Source organism: Mustela nivalis, assembly GCF_964662115.1.
Source record: "Mustela nivalis genome assembly, chromosome: 13".
In the NCBI taxonomy this organism is placed as follows: domain Eukaryota; kingdom Metazoa; phylum Chordata; class Mammalia; order Carnivora; family Mustelidae; genus Mustela; species Mustela nivalis.
In genome coordinates, this window is record NC_139032.1 from 69,658,578 (window position 1) to 69,675,389 (window position 16,812).

At 43.7% G+C, this 16,812-nt stretch overlaps 1 protein-coding gene across 3 annotated transcripts; it reads left to right on the forward strand.

Annotated features, from left to right (window-relative positions):
- Positions 1 to 4,078: 4,078 nt before the first annotated feature.
- Positions 4,079 to 16,220, forward strand: LOC309847182 (uncharacterized protein). 3 transcript variants are annotated; one of them, XM_082697147.1, is made up of 4 exons: positions 4,087 to 4,315; positions 8,341 to 8,453; positions 14,025 to 14,130; positions 15,666 to 16,220. In XM_082697147.1, the coding sequence occupies exons 1-4, from the start codon at positions 4,288 to 4,290 to the stop codon at positions 15,845 to 15,847; spliced, it is 429 nt and encodes a 142-aa protein (XP_082553273.1). In that variant the 5' UTR covers positions 4,087 to 4,287; the 3' UTR covers positions 15,848 to 16,220. The 3 variants fall into 3 exon arrangements, 1 of the variants encoding a protein (XP_082553273.1); XR_014302363.1 differs by lacking the exon at positions 8,341 to 8,453 and having other exon boundaries at positions 4,079 to 4,315; positions 14,025 to 14,125; XR_014302364.1 differs by lacking the exons at positions 4,087 to 4,315; positions 8,341 to 8,453 and adding an exon at positions 4,480 to 4,554 and having other exon boundaries at positions 14,025 to 14,125.
- Positions 16,221 to 16,812: the final 592 nt, after the last annotated feature.

Here is a 16,812-nt window from a genome sequence, read left to right on the forward strand (position 1 = left end):
GTTACCAGGATACTGAGACATACATTACAATGCAGAGGGGACCAAGACACCAGGAGTTGGACGCCGGCCTTGGAAACTGATTGTTTACATTTGTTTGTAGTCTCCTTGAAGCAGAGGTTAGGTCATAGTTCCTTGGACCTGGCAAAGGCAGCTGGAAACTGCTCGTGGCCACGCACCCCATCTGATTGCTTCTTTCCAGTCCTTCCCTGTGTTCAGGGAAGACAGATAAGATGCGCTCTCATCCCCACACCAAGGACTCTCCCACTGGCGGCTCTTCCAGGCAGCAGAAACGTTGAAGATTTATTTGTGTGTGTGTGTGGTCTGTCCACAGTGCCCAGAAGGTTCTCTTCTGGGAGAAATGAAGGCATCACGAGGAAGGTCCAAAGAGACTTGCTGGGCAGGTGTCTGCACTCAGGATGCCTTTAAGGCACATGCCCGGGGTCTGGGGTTTGCTGGTTGGTGTTGGTGATGGAGAGTCGCTCAGGCCAAACTCTTAATCTGGGCTAGTGAGGAAGAGGGTCTAAAATATTTGTGGAAGAGTTACTACAGTCCGCCTCATTGGGGTCACAGCTCTGAGGCACCCCAAAAAGATAGCCATACGATGCCGCAGGCAATGGGAGGTCCCAGGGGGAAAGCAGGAGGAAACTGCTAAGATTTACAGATAGACTTCTTTTGCATCAATACCCGGAAACTGGGCCTGGGAAAGAAGGTGTTCCGGAGACAACCAGAATCACCATGAGGATAGAGACCCGGCTTTCACTCTGCTCCCGTGGCTTTCCCACGCACCTGCCAGTGCCTGGGGCATACTTGATATGCTGTAAGTATCGGCTGGTACCTGCGTGAACGAGTCTTTTGGCAGCGAGTGGAGGTGGTCCTACCTGCTGTCAGTCTTTGTGTAACTTAGCAATTTCTTCTTGTGGAGGAATAAAGACTGCGCTAACCCATGGTTTTTTCTTATCAAGAACTACGATGCGAGGTGCGAAAGGAGAAACAGTCCGAAGCACAGAATCTGAAGTCCTGGGTCTGAATCTTGACTCCTTCCTCCGACCAGTGGGGCAGCCATGCAGAAGGCACAGAAAGAATCTGAACTTCAGTTTCCTTATCTAAGAACTGAGAGTCATCATTTCTAGCTCAGGAGGCTTTGTGTTTTTTGTTTTGTTTTGTTTTGTTTTGAGAATTCAGTGAAAAACAATGTGTGTGATCTGCCGGTAGAGTTTCTGGGAGGCGGCGGTTGAGGATAAGAGCTACGCTCTGACACCAGCATTGTATCTGTGTTCTGGTTCCCCCGCTTCCCAGCCGGGCATCCTTGGGCTGCCTGCTCCATTCTTCAGTCTCCTCTTCTTCATCTTGGGGGAGGGGGAAGGATAGTAACATCTGTTGCATGGGGGGGAATCATTAAAGTAGTTAACCTGTTGCCTCAAATAGCACAAGCGCTTTATTATGATTGCTATTACTATTAGAGAAGCATTTTCCATTTGCATATCAGCTTTTGATAAGATAAAGATTCTTCCTGTTTCTTCAGGATTTTTTTTTTTTTTACTATCCTTTGAAGAAACATAGCCAGCCCATGCCATCAGTATTCAGTACAGAATTTCAATGCAGCATGGCATTTTTCTTTTCTTTTTTGCTTTTCTCTTTCCTTCTTTCTTTCTTTCCTTCTTTCCTTCCTTCCTTCCTTCCTTCCTTTCTCTCTTTCTTTCTTTTTTTCCCCCACTTTTCCTTTTTTGGAATAGAACCATGGAGACACGGAAGGACTTTATAAAGTGGACATCATCCTTTCCCCTTCCCCAGGTCTTCAGGATATAATCCAAATTCATGATGTGTTTAAGAAAGAAGTGTAAACCAGAGGACGCCTATCACACGGAGATAGCACGGGCCATCTTTCCAGTGCGAGCTCACAGAGAATTCCTGGGTCATACAAGGTTGCTGTGTTTGAGTGTCCCATCTCTCAACAGGGGATTCCTGATTCTTAGTGTTAGGGGGGAGGCTCAAGATATATTGTCTGGGGGCGCCTGGGTGGCTCAGTGGGTTAAAGCCTCTGCCTTCAGCTCAGGTCATGATCTCAGGGTTCTGGGATCAAGCCCTCCATCGGGTTCTCTGCTTAGCGGGGAGCCTGCTTCCCCCTCTCTCTCTCCTGCCTCTCTGCCTACTTGTGATCTCTGTCTGTCAAATAAATAAATAAAATCTTTTAAAAAAAGATACATGGTCTGTATGCTTTTATTATTATTTTTTTAAGATTTTATTTATGTATTCAAGAGAGAGAGAGAGGGCACAAGCAGGGAGAGTGGCAAGCAGAGGGAGAGGGAGAAGCAGACTTCCTGCTGAGCAGGGAGCCTGATGTGGGGCTCGATCCCAAGACCTTGGGATCAAGATCTGAGCTGAAGGCAGATGTTTACTGGACTGAGCCACCCACATGCCCTGGAAAAGCTTTTAACTGGAAGAAGACTGATATTAATACTGTGATGTGGTTTTCAGGGAAAATTCCTCATGCTCCCTCCTTCTGGGTCCCTGGTGGTTGAAAATACCCTCTTTCCTGCTCCCTGAATCTTCCACAGCCCTCAGAAAACAGGATTTCTCTACCTTGATCTCTGCCCATAGGAAACTGCAGCATTTTCATGATCTGTTGCCTGTTAGCGGACATCTCCCTTCTTATAGCTGCTCACAGAAATTCTGAAGGTCAGAATTCTCAATCACATACTGTTGCTGCTTTGCAACCTTAAGGACTTACAAACAGCATTCCCGTAGGAAAGACTGTTCACCAGAGCTGGCTCAAATCCCAGGGCCACCTCCCTTCTCCACCTTTCTCTCCTTTTCCTCTTGCTTCCTGTGAGGCCCTGGGTGTCTGAATCAATCCCCCAGATTAGGAGGTTGGGGAGAGGAGCACAACTTAGAGGACCCAGAACTGGAGCAAGTTCCTGTCTCGGCCCCACAGGGCTCAAGACCCAGAGACTTAGACCCAAGCTTGGAGCCAAATATCTGACTGTCTGCATTATAACCTATTGTTTTACCCGAATGCTATTCTCTGGCTCACTTTATTCTCACAACACTGTAAGGCAGGGATAATTCGCCAGTTTTCCAGATTCGAGAATGGGGGGACAGAGAGGTTAAGCGACTTGTCTGAAGTCACACAGCTGGTCAGTGACAGAGCTGGAATTCAAATGCGAATCTGCCAGACACTCAACCTTGAGTTCTTCCCTCCATCACAAACGACCTCCAGAAAGTAAGATGAGATAAGTTTGTGAGCCGAATCCCAGAAATACTTTGCCTTGGTAGTGAGGACGCTTTCCACATGAGAGTAGAGTATTGATGATTAATTTCCCAAGGAGATTTGAAATGCTGGGAATGCCAGTGAGAGCACTAAATGAAAATTAGCTGCTGCATCAGCTGGGCAAGTCTTCCTCCCAAATCTTCTGGTCTCCAAGACCCAGAGGTTATTTCTGATTACATCAGCAGCTGCAGAGATCCAGCTCAGGAATCCTGAAACCACATACGTGACTCACATGTCGTTGTTATAACAGTAGGAAACACATTAACTTGGCTTTAAAGAGCGTTCATTGAAAAGCTGGGCTTCCAGAAACCAGTTTCTCGGTTTGCGAAGCACACAATCTAAGCCTTTCTCCCTATGACAGTGTCATAGTGGGAGGCTGTACATTATGGGACCTGACAGCTTAACAAGACTCTCTTTGCGTTTGCAGACTCTGTGTTCTAGCACATCCCACTGAACTTATAGCAGGTGACTAATGAGTATTTCACCACCGTGACATTTTGAGTTGCAAGCCATAGGGATGGTCATTTGATTGAATAACACACTAAAAATGTTTTTTAAAGACTTGTATTACAAAATCATCCTGTGGAAATCATAAACAAAAGTTCTTTCAGTCTGGTTGGGGACCAACGATACTGTTGGTCTGTTACAGACATTTCTGAATGAAGGAAGGTGTCACTTCTCTTTTCCAAGTACATGCTGTTGATTCTTTTTATAGATTTTATGTGTTTTAAATCAGGGTTTTTCCACAGTTGCCTCACTGAGGTGGGTGGGGTCTCAGAAATATTCTGCGGTGTTCACATGGGAGTTGAAGACCCAGAGCATATTGGAGGGGACAGGAACTAGGGCAGGGCAGAAATGATTAGATACAACGAAACATGAGTTCATTTTCAAGTTCCACTCCTGTCCTGGCTGTATGCTCTCTGAAGAGTCACTGAGCTTCCTGGTACCTCAGTTTCCTTGTATCTAAAAGGGGGAGAACAATTTTTCTTCACAGGGAGCCCTGTGAGGATTAAAATAAGATGATGGATGGAAGGTGCCTGGTACATGGTAAGTGCTCAGATACGTGGATGTATTCACTTCTTTGTCTCTGTGGGAATAGAGGACAACAGGATAAATAGTGAAACAAGTTCTCCCGTCAAGACTCAGGGACTGCCCCGGAGCCTGGAGGAAGAAATCTGGTGGGGCCAGAGTTCCTGGAGGGGAGGGAGGGAGGAACCAGCAGTGCTCCCTTGCTGAATGCTTGCCACCATGTGCCAGGGATTAGAGTGGGTGTCAGACGAAACAGGGTAAGTTCTGTTAAAAGACATGACAGTCTAACTTGCGTGGACTGGTTTGACTTAAGAGCTTTGCTCTCTGGGGCTTTTGTTCTCCTGCTTTTTTAGGTGATATTGGGAGAAGGAGAAAGAACACATGCTTTTATTTACTTGAGGGAGGAGAAAAAGAAAGCGAGAGAAAACGGAAACTAACGTCGGGCTCTTAAAACTCTGGTAAAAACTGAAATGGCGGCGCCTTGAGATTTTCTTATCATGTTACCAGGTTCTTGGGTATAAAATGATGAAGCACCAGGGGTCTAGTAGTTATTATCGGAAAATTAACTAAGAATATACCCACAAAGATAAAGACCTGATCTGATAGTTCTCTAGATTTGGGTTTGTTTACTGTAAGGAAAGTAAAAGCAGCTCGATCTGGGTTTGTATTTGGCTTTGTGAGGAGCTTTATGTGAGTGATTTTGCACACACACACACACACACACGCACTGCCTTCCGAGAAGTGTCAGCATCTGCACACCTGGGAGACATGCTCTGCTTTGCTCATAAAAGTTCTTTATTGTCTTTTAGAAAGCGATTCGACTGGTCTTGATGGACAGTTGGATGGGAAAACTCTAGTGAGGAAAACTCTAGTGAAAGAGGGGACATGACCAAGTTCATAGGCACACAGAGGGTCAGCAAACATGGCTTCGCAACAGCCTCTATAAAGTAGCTTCAAAAGATTCACTTAAACAGTGTCCATTGCAGTGTGGATGCGTGCCAAAGAGCCTGTGTGGACTAACACAGCGTTCTCTCCACTCAGAGGCCCACACGACCCTGAGAAATCCATGAAAAGCGTGTTGACCATTTCTCACTGTGGAGATAGTACCTTAGAGGTCCGGAAAGCCTAGGGGCCAATCAGACTCCCTGGGAGGGGCAGGGGTGAATGAGTGGACATGTTGATTCTCTGTTGAGACTCCCTCAGATCCCTTCTACATTTCTAGGCACTCCTTCTCTGGCTTCCAGTGCCTTCGTTTCTAACCGTTGTCTCCCTTGGGATACTGGAGCCATTATGCCCAACAGCTGGTTGCCCATATAGGTTTTTTTTTTTTTTTAAATGTTCTGGGTGGCCCTTGGACCGTGATGAACTGTAGCGAAGAATCTGAGCCCTCAGCTCCGTTGCCTTGAACCTGGATGAACTCAGGTGTCATTTCTACTTCAGAGCCTCCTGTGCGATCAAGCCGAGGCTGGACTTTCCCTGGAACTGTACCCTTGTGCGTCTTCCTTCCCTACCTCCTCTCCTTTCTCTTTAGCTTCTTCTGGGGACATTTGCCTAATAAATCACTTGCATTTGAATTATCATCTTAAGGTCTGCTTCTGGGGAAACTGCCTTAAGGCAGTGCATTAATCCGAATGCTTCATATCGGAATGGTGTATGTATATGTGTCTGTGTGTACAATTTAAACTATTCTAAGCCTCTTCTCCTGGCGTAAAAGGGGCCTGTTTGGTAGGGAGATCTTTTAACTCTCCTAGGAAGGAAAATGTTGATTCTTGCCATCCCTATGTTGGGAGTGATGGTTACGATGACAGACTGTGGGTGGTAAGAGCGATGGCTACGAGGAGATACGAAGAAGGGGGTGCTTTGACTCCTAGTGAATCAGGAGAGAGAAGGAGAGAGAGAGGGAAGAGAGAGAGACAGAGACAGAGGTAGAGAGAACAAGAACACTGGCAGCCTGGACTAGCACGAGTGACATAAAGTGTCCTGAAACCCCCTGAGCAGCTACCGTGTCAAGCATTGGCAGATGGAAGACGTCACAAGTGCCTACCTTTACAGATGGGTGCAGCCTACAAATTTCCTTTGGAATTCCGAGGAAGTAATGGGGACCATGAGATCCTGATATCTGATATTTTTCAAGAGATAGCTACTAATTTAGGAGGCATTCAGACCATATCGTGACAGGTTTCTAATAATACCCACAGTCCAAAGCAATACTATGTTTACAGATGGAGCTGCCTCTGGGAGTCAGGGGCTCACCATCCACGGAAACACCCAGAGAGGGGAGGAGAAGCTGCCTGGCACCCGGTAACTGGGATTCCAGCGTCAACCGGGTGACAGAGGGAATCAGCCACGTGGTCCAGTGCCCTCCGCTTCTTTAACTTCCAGATTTATGACCGAGCCTTTGAAAGAATAAAGCTGATTTGGGCCCAGATCTTATTCATGAGAATTAAACTTCCAATACAGGACACATTTTCTTTTCAGTGTGAATGCTCCCTCTGGGCTCCGAGCTGAGGTATCCAGGGCCTCCTTGGCACGGTGACTGGAGCCCATTCTTTCTCTTGGAGATTGTCAAAGGAGCTAAGAACTCTGGGAGATGTGGGAGGTAGGGGAAGAGATCTCTCTTTACTTGGCTAGTATTATCGAAGTCGAGAAAAGGATAACTATTGATGGAGGTTGCCAAAGAGTCCAGAAGAGAAGAAGCAAACAGTTTCATGGAAAATGCCTAGCTCTAAGCGCCTCGGTAACTTTTCACAAAACAGGGTGGCTGTGGGTCGATATCCTTGACCTCCCCTTGCAGACACTGCGGTCTGGATAAGAGAGGGTTACCCGGTGTGCGGAGGACTCAATCCTTTCCCTCTCCTTTCACCCAAAATCCCACCGGGATATTCTAATCTCCTTGGAACATGCTGCATTATCTGTACTTCTAGCACAGCTCACGTTTCAAATGGCAGGGAGCGGAGCCGTCGCATTGTTTTATAGGCACAGCCAGGAGAGGAGCTCCGATTCCTTTCTCTTGGCCAGGTGCCCTCTTTGAGGGAGAAGACCTGTGGTGTATCGAGACCAGCCAAGGGCTTAAAGATTTCAGAAACTTCAAAGGCAGGGGAGGGGCCAGAAACAATAAAATGGAAAATGATAAACATTCAGCTTAAAGACAAGCCGAGTTAAAATCCCTGAGAAATTACTCCGAGCAGAGTGAGGGGCTGATTCTCAGAGGCCCGTGGCAGCATTCCACGGCATTACACAACGTTCCAAGAAGCAATTATTAGCTTTGTTTTAGTTGTGATTAGCACAGTTAATGACTCGTAGAGGCGGAAAGACAATGCAAGTGGGAAGGTGAGCCCACAGAAAGGGCTTTCTGCTCCAGCCCCAAACTCACCAAGGTAGGGGAGCGCACCTCACCTTTCAGGGGCCTCCACCCATTTAGAAATTTCAGTTTTGGAACTATGGTATAAGGAGAGACCAGATTATTTTTAAAAGGTAAAGCCATTCCTATGGGATGATGAGATCTGTATTATCAGAGAACTCATCACTTCCCATGGGTAAAGCTATGCATTGGGACTCTATGTCATTAAGGTGACGTTTGCACAAAGACCAGCAAAGAATCAAAGTCATCAGTTGGAACGTTTAAGTGCAAAATACTGGAAGAGCTCAGCCTGACTGTCCTGAGGAACTTAAATAGCTCAAGCAGCAGAAAAAAAGAAAGAAAGTAGACAGATTTAATTCAATTCAACAACTGTACATGAGCAGTTACTCTGTGCCTGACACTTTCCGAGGGATGTGGGGTATACCAGTGACCAGAACATAGAGCCCGTCTCTCACGCAGCTTCTAGTCTAGAGAAGGAGACAGACAAGAAATGAAACTCACAGCTGTAGACAGAATGCTCTACGTTGATAGCACTGTGGGACAGAAGAGACAGTGAGCACAGGAAGGAGTGTCAGGAGGCTTTGGAAGTGGGCTGGAGAATTAAGCAGGCGGTCCGTCTGGAGTCATTAAGATGGTGAGATCGGCGCAAAGACATGAAGGAAGTGATGATGTTGGCCTCCAGGTTTCGGCAGGAGCGGCAATGCAGAAAGTGAGAAGAGTTCCTCAAAGGGCAAGGAAGCCCGTGGGGGCTACGGTGGAATGAGTGATGTGCAGAGAGGATGGAGACTCAGAGAGGTAAGGGGTAGGGGACGTCCCATCGGGTCTCTGAGGCCATTGCGAAGATACTGTTAGGGTATAATGTCGCAAACACTAAATCTCAATGTCTATGGGTCTTGAATAGCTCAGACAGGGAAAATATATATATATATATATATATATATATATTTATATATATATATATACATACACACACACACACATACCACACTGAGAGAGAGAAAAAATATCATACAGTCCCTACCTTCAAGAGGTCAAGTAGGAGAGAGAGATAAGTGAGCATATAATAATAATAATAATAATAATAATAATAATAATAATATAAGAGGTAAGTAGGTAGTATAGTCAACAAAGTCTATGATGTAGTGATAGAGAGCAAGGACCATGGTCCTTTCTGGATTTAGAAGAAAAGACAGACTCATTGACTGATTAAAGTCAAGGGTAAGTCTGTCAGGCCTTACTTGACAGAGGTGTCTGTGAGGGTCACTGAGACCCTGAGGGCATAGGTAGCTTGCCCTGAGGTGCTCAGCTAAACTTGGCCTCCAGTCCAGAGAACCTACTGAAGCAGGTGCTTTGCCCATCCATGGAGCCAGTGGGAGTTCTGTTTGAAGTGACTCTCCCCCAGCTTCCTGCTGAGGTTGTGGGACGTGCTCAGTTTGGGTGATGTTTCCAGCTGCGCTCTGGAAGACTGTCTCTCTCTTCCCCTTCAGTAAACTCTAGATTGGGGACATTGTTAAGATGACCCTGTGCAAATGGATTTTCCCTGCTGGTAAATCCTCGAGCAGAACAAGGAAGAGCTCATCAAACAAAATATATGTGGGTAATTTAATTAAAGATTCACTGGAAACTTAAAGTCTTCAAGGTTGGCAACCAGATTACCTAAATGTATTCTTCTTGGGGGAGTAGAAAGTTAGCAAAAGTAGAGATTAAGAAGACCTGGGGTCACATGCAGGTTCACTCACTTGCTAGCTATGTGGCCATGGGACCATTTTCCTTCTCTGTTACATGAAATCATAATCCAGGCCTTCCCAACCTCCCCAGCCTCCCAGGACTCTACTGAGGGTCGGGGATAGAAAGATCCAGTAAACTCAGAAGTGCTGTATTTATGTTGCATGTGTTCATTTCTAGAGAGGTTACTTTAAAAAATTTTATTGACTTATTTGCACAATATGACACACTTCTGCAATCTTTTGAAATCATGGTATTTTGTATTAGAAATTTAAAACCTTACAAAGATTCTCTTCCAAAGCCTACCTGTCACAGATGAGCAAACAGGGGGCCCATTTAAACTGTATAGCAAATTAGAGGCAAAGGAAGGCCTGGGTCCCCTGACTCATCTTTCAGGCAGGTTACAGAATGTAGCTAGGAGAGCATGAGAATGAACATTCTTCCTGCTTCTGGCTGAGTCAGAGAGACAGGAAGTTCCATTTCTGCCTGGGGCTCTTCCACTGGAAGCACCTTGCATTTCCTCCCATAACAAGCACTTTCGCTGGTTTTCAAAGCATTTTTTTAAATACAAGACTATTTCTCAACCATCTACCGAGTATTAAACCGATGTAGATGATTGTATAAAAACGGTTCTCTTTAAGCCTCCTAGGAGCCCAGGGAATTATTTGGAACCAACCCCATTTTGCAGATGAGAAAACTGAGTCTCTGAGCTGGAGTGACTTCCCCAAGGCCACATGGTTGGTTGACAACAAAGATGGGGTTGGAGACCAGCTCTGAAGGCACCATGTCCCATATCTTTCCACTTTATCAAAACTGCAGATGCCCCTTTCTCTTTGAGCTTCTGGCAGAAGCTAGAAATCTGGATTAGAAGGAACTTACTTAAAGGAAGCAACTGAAAAAATGGAATCCGACTTCATGAACAGACCTGATGAGTAGAATTAACCTCACAAATTAGACTTCGGGGATGACCTGAATTTTTTTTTTTCCTTTACAAGATTGCAAAAAACAGAGCTAACAATATTTTCCACATAGACAGTGACTTTTATCCAAAGTAGTTTCACAAATATGATGTCGATGAATCATAGGTAGGATTTACGAGTGAGTCTAACATGTAGCAATGTGGGAGGGCCTATTAGAGACAGTGTCTATGTAATAACAGAAGCACGGAAATCAAGACTGCTTAAATCACAAGACACTTGGCTGAGAGGATAGATTCACTGCTATTGTAAATATATCAGAGGATAAAGGAAAGAGTAAAAATTACCCAAATTTAGTTAACTAGAAGCAATCACTTGTGACACTGTAGTGTATTTTTTCCTTTCTGTCCCTGAGCGTTGCTTTTTGCAAACATTAGCTGGAATTAGACTGTACATGAATTTCTGTATTTTGCTTTTTTCACTTGGTGTTATTAGTATTATTTACTATGATATAAAACATGCTTCAAAGAAGAATATTTAGTGGATAAATCATATTGCATTACTGGAATGAAAGAAAAAAATATTGAAGAAACACCCTAGAGGGGTGAATGAGAATAAAAACCAAATGTGGAAAAAGGAAAGGTGAGATGAGTTCCAGGTTTTTGAAGCAAAAGATAAGATCTCTATGAGAGGAGACAGAATGGGCTCTCTCATTTCAGTGATAGCCTGGGCTCCCTAGTTCTAGTTAATATTCTTATGGCCCCATTTTGGCTGGCTGCGTTAAACTGGCTGGGTATCCTAGTACAGGAGTTGGCAAACGTTTTCTGTAAAGGGCCAGATAGTGAGCAGTTTAGGATTTGAGGGTCATATATTCTGTCTTGCAACTACTCAGCTCTGCCTGTGTAGGAGGAAAGCAGCCATAGATTAAAAAAAAATGAGCATGGCTGCATATCAATAAAACTTTACTTACAAAAACAGTGGACAGGATTTGGCCCTCCCTAGGGACTTTTTTTTTTTTTTTTCTAAGATCTGTTTTTGGGCTGGACTTTGTGCTAGACTCTATGTAGATACAGAGAAGAATAAACATTTTGTCTTTGCCTTCAAGGAATGGGGAGAGATAAGAAAAGGGATCATTACAATGCGGTATACTAAGGGAAATAAAACAAGGTACATAGGAAATGCTATGAGATCAAAGAGGGGCAGCAAAGTGGCCTTTCCTGAGCAGTAAGGAGGGCTCCCAACAGTGTGATAGGTAGCCTGGACTCCAAAAACAGACTGGGAGCTCACCTATGTGTGCCCGTTCAGTTGGTTGGGTTTTGGGTTTCTTCTCCTATAGGGTTTGGGGGTGTCTCTGTGAAAACACCCAAATCCTGGCGCTGGCCCAGATCAGTAAAGTTTCCCAAGAAACTGGTGGGCACTTTCCAGAGAAAACTTTTTTAAAACCATGGCCCTGGCTTATTTTCCACCCTTGTTTGATCAACCTACGAAAAAGCAAACACCAGCGCTTCTTTGAAATCCTTCTGTGTTGTGTTTATTTGGTGTGTATACATGTTGTACAAGGTACTAAAGATTAAATCATGGGGAGTTGTTTTAAGATATAAATTCCACCCCCAGGTATGGGGCAACTACGGCCTCCATTCAATTCCATAATGAGTGCCTACTACGTGCAAAAGGTGGTTTTCCTGGGCTCCCGTCCAAGATAATCATCAGCCCTCCGTTTCCAGCACCCCATCCATGAGCAGCTGCAGGACAGTTGCCAAGGAGACGAAGGGTCCTGCCATGTTTGAAGAGGGAGCACAAGGAATGAGGAAGTGGAAGGGATGGGTAGCTGTGTTGCGGGGGCGGTGACTGTTTCTTTTTTAGCAGAAATCCAGCTGAGGTGAGTGTTAACGATTCCATTTCTAGTCTTGGTTAGAGTAGTCAGTCTCTTCAGAGATTCTTGAAACAACAACAGTGCCGTCTAAATACCCAGTGTTTTTCACACACTTGCACATTAATTCCCCCCAGCTCTGCCTAAACCAGCTGCTAAAAATAAAATAAAATAAGAATAGAACGATCCTAACAGATTTCTGTGAGAGCACTGATGAGCGGGAAGACATGAAGCTGGAGAACTGTGTTGGAATGCTGGAAACCTTTCTCCCCAGGGGTCAGGAAGATTTGGAAATTCTACATATAATTAAAATGTGAGTAAAATACAAAAAAGATTGGATGCTCAAGTCTTCGGCTTTGGAAATTATGAATAGGGAGCATAATGTTAAAAATAAAAAAAGAGTGAATACTAAGTATGTCATGAGAAGTTAAGAGAGGGATGCAGAGAGGGGGAGAAGAAGACAATGCTACTGAACAGAGGAGAAGGAAAGCGGGGAAGGGAACCCATAATCAAAATGGTACGTTTCCTGAAGACGGTGAGAGGGAGAGAGTAAAGGTTGAATGACAGAATCTACTCTCAGCAAAAAAAGAGAAAGGAGGCAGAAGAAAGAGGAAGTGATAGAAAAAGAGTTACGGTCATAAGACTTCACAGGAAATGACCATCGAGAATCTCCACAGGTAGAATGAAGGCCCACCATTTTCAGCTCTTCACGCTCTCATTCTTAAGACTCCAGAGGCTCTCATCTTGATGGAACTGCCCCAGCAGCCCAACTGGGGTGTGGGTTTATGCTGGGTGGCTGTGGCATTTCTCAGAACGATACTGCTTCAGATGTTGACACGGAGGCAGCTCTCCCAAGTGGACTGGTGATGGGCCCATACCCCTAGGTTATTGGCTATCCCTTAACATTCTTCATATGCCTTGTATAAAAAAGGAGTGAGACCCTAAAACCCAGAAGTTACGTTGAGCTGAAGAGTGGGCATTTTAAAGCCCACTTGTTTTTCAACAAAGATCTCCCTTGTATGGAGAAAAACTACATTGGAGCGAGGAAGATAACTGCCTCTGAGTCAGCACATCCTTATTGAGCAGCTGTAGCGTGCCAAGCACTGCATTTGTCTCTTTGCACACACGTCATCTCATCTGATCTCCAAAACAATGCTGTGAAGTAGTTAGTATTACCTTCATTTTCTTGGCAAGGAGCCTGAAACTCGGGAAGCTTGTATGTGATTTGTCCAGGGATCTACAGCTACTAAGCAGCAGGGTTGGGGTGGTGCCCGACACGGAAGTCCAAGTGTTGTCAACCATCTTAGCATCACTAACCTCTTGGGTCTGCCACCAGTTCACCCAGAGAGAACTTGGCTCAGGGGCCCACGGGATGAGGGATTCTTGGGGGACATTTAGTAATACCTGAAGATACTTTGGGCGTCACAACTGGCCAGGGGGTGCTACTGGCATCTAGGGGATAGAGGACAGGGACGCTACTGGACATCAGTGCCCAGGACAGCCTCCACAGCAAAGGACTATCTGTTGCCCAGTGTCAGTAGTGCCAAGTCTGAGAACCCCAAACAAGATGGGGGTATGGCCAGAGACGAGGTCCTAAAAGATGGTCTGTTTCAAGAACACTCAGACCGCATGACATGCAGTAACCTTGAAGTAATCTGGAGGCCTTTCAGAGGAGAAAAAAGTGGGAAAGTCACCTCTGTTCTTTGTTGCATAAATAGAAGACTTTTGGTCCTGCAATCCCCAATAAGTTCCCTGTAATAAAGTATATTAGGAACAAAATAGAAAATGCTGACCAAAATAATGTTGAAATGTTTCTTTGGCTACCACTGTTTTAGGCCTGTTGATCTTCTGCAGAAAATCTCAAATCTCCGCCACAGTGACTGGATTACTCTCCTCGTCTCCCTGCCTGGCTTCCCTGGAATGAACTCCCCACCCACCATCTTTCTAAAACCCAGGCAAGGTCATGCCAGCACTAACCTCTTTCAGGGCTCCTTCCTCGGCCCAGAATCAAGATGGGGCATCCTGTCTAGCCTTGGCGCTTCTCTGATGATGCCCTAAAGTGACTCTCTTGGCTTTATTTCCAACATCTCTCCTTTCCAAACATTCCCTATATTCTGACCAAACTACAATACTTACTCTTATGGCTTGGTGATAGATGGGTCATAACCTATAACTTCTTGCCTCTGTCATTGACTAAAGCAATTCCTTTTTCTTGGAATGCACTTTGTCAGTCATGATCAGTCCTACCTAGAGTACAGCTCAAAGGCTACCTCCCCATCAATTTATTTTCTGATTTCCCAAATTACAAATAAATTCTTTTACCTCTGAAATCCCATAGACATATTTCTACCTCCAAATTTGACTCTATGTGCCTATATGCAAATTACATGTGAAAGAAATAACATATAATACATGGGTATTATACAATATGTCATATGTGTTAGAGTAATCAAAATAGTTTTGGTATTGATGCAAAAACATCAATTTAACTCAGTGGAAGAGAACAGACAACCTAGAAATTAACTCAAGGATATAATTTACTCTGAATTTAGTATATCATAAAAGGGACATGTTAAGTCAGCAACTGACTATTCATTAAATACATACAGCACTTTATACCACTTCAAAAATAAACTCAGATGGATTAAAAACCCAAATATTTCAAAAACATTATAATACATTTAAGAAAACATATTCTTGGGATAGGCAAGTCTTAAGCATAAAAAAAGGGGGAAAAGGACAAAAAACAATAAATATGACAATTTAAATTAGAACTTTTTTCATTGGAAAAAGAATCTGAACAAGGTTAAAAGATAGAAAACATACTGGGAAAAAATATTTGTTACATAGGACACAAAGGGTTAGTATAAGTAAAATGTAAAGATCTTCAGCTGTTCAATAAATTACAAATGACCCCTCCCAAAAAATAGGTAAATGACAAAAGAAGGTAGTTCACAGACTAGAAAATACAAACAGCCATTGAACACAGGAAAAGATGGTGATCCTCACTAGTAATCAAAAAAAAAGAAAGCCATCTATCATATCCCTCTTTAAACCCATATAGTTTGTAAAACATGAAGAATAAAGTTATGGTAAGGATGGGGAGAAGCAGCAACTCTTATTATTGATATATAATATCAATATATATATAATATATATAATTAATATAATTGATAATACTTGTTTTCAATAGATAGTAATTTATTAAGATTTATGATTTACTAAAATGCGAAAGGTGTAGTCTCTTTGGCCTAGCAATATCATTCTAGGAGAGAATCTTTCAGAAGTTTATATACATAAATTTAACTGGATAAATTATAACTTTTACAGTTTTGTAAATGATAAAAATCCATATTTAAAAAGACCATTGTAACAGCTACCATCTACTAATCATCTACTTTCAACGTATCATGATAATTTTCCTAAGTATTATTCTGTAATATTGATAATATTCATAAGCGACCTGATAACCATAGGCATTTTGTCATATTACAGATCAAGAAACTGAGTTTCAGAAAGCTGAAGCATTTGCTCTCTGGGAATATGAAGAGGAAGACTTGGAGCCAGATTGGAACATGATCTACCTCATGGCAAAGCCAACACCCTTGATGCAAGAGAGAATGAGAATATTTGGTGTGAGGAGGGTGCTCTGGCACCAGGTGCGCAGAAGTCCATGAACCAGCCAAGGATGGGCAGAGCTAGGGAGAGGTACAGGTATGGACCTTAAAAAGCACCAAGGCCAAAAGTGGAGTAGTGTGCCATATGAGCCCTGCCTAGTGAGAGACATTGTACCTGTAGTGGCCATGTGGGGGCCATATAGTTTTAAAGGCACCAAGTCAAGGCTCAGAGATTGCTCTCTGGAAGAAGTAGCTAATTTGTCCTGGGATGGGGAGAAGGGTTGAAATGGACAGAAGTTTTGGGGAGGCAAAATTCAACTTAATTAAAAAATTAAAAAAAAATATGGATGCGTGGATGGATAGATGGATGGATGGACGGACAGTCAGAGCACTAGACAGCTGGATAGACATTTTCTTCTTAACATCTAGAGGATTCTGGAGGAAAAATTGAAAGTCTGGACTGACTGGCTAAGAAGGGCAATCCCTGTTATTGGAAAAGTCCTATCTTGGTCGGAGATGATGTATGAAAAACTAAAGCACGACCTTGCAGGTAACCCTGTGTCAACAGTCTTAATGAATAGAAGTGTGGGATATTCTTGCTCGTGAAAATAAGCTGGTACAAAATGCTGCTTTGTTTTTTCCTGCCTAGTATTCCTCTCCCCATCTCCCTTCTTCATTTGGGGAACTCCTTTTCCTCCATTGGATACAGTCCTGGTAAACCCATCAAGATGCTCCCATCTCTCCTAAACCCCATGAAACCAATCCTGGAATTTGAATCTTAAGCAGAGTCACATGAGGACAGAATAAAATGGTTAAGAATCACCCAAAAGATAGTGACTTGAAAAGTCTGTTTAGTTATCTAGCCTGTTGCCTGGAGTGTTTTAAGAGCATGTCCGATTGTATATCTGAGCAATTCTCTCATTCCAGTAAATTCCATGTTTGACTTACATTGGCCTCAGTTGGTTTCTATAGGATCTTATGAAAGAACTTAACCAATTCAAGAGGATTTACAAGTTACTAGTGCC

What these genes read in the sequence shown, in the direction of transcription:
- LOC309847182 (XM_082697147.1), top strand. Translation starts at nt 4,288, where the DNA reads ATGATGGATGGAAGGTGCCTGGTACATG. An exon ending in TGGAAGGTGCCTGGTACATG is followed by an intron (nt 4,316 to 8,340) that starts GTAAGTGCTCAG and finishes GTTGGCCTCCAG; the next exon opens with GTTTCGGCAGGAGCGGCAAT. An exon ending in GAGGATGGAGACTCAGAGAG is followed by an intron (nt 8,454 to 14,024) that starts GTAAGGGGTAGG and finishes GATCTTCTGCAG; the next exon opens with AAAATCTCAAATCTCCGCCA.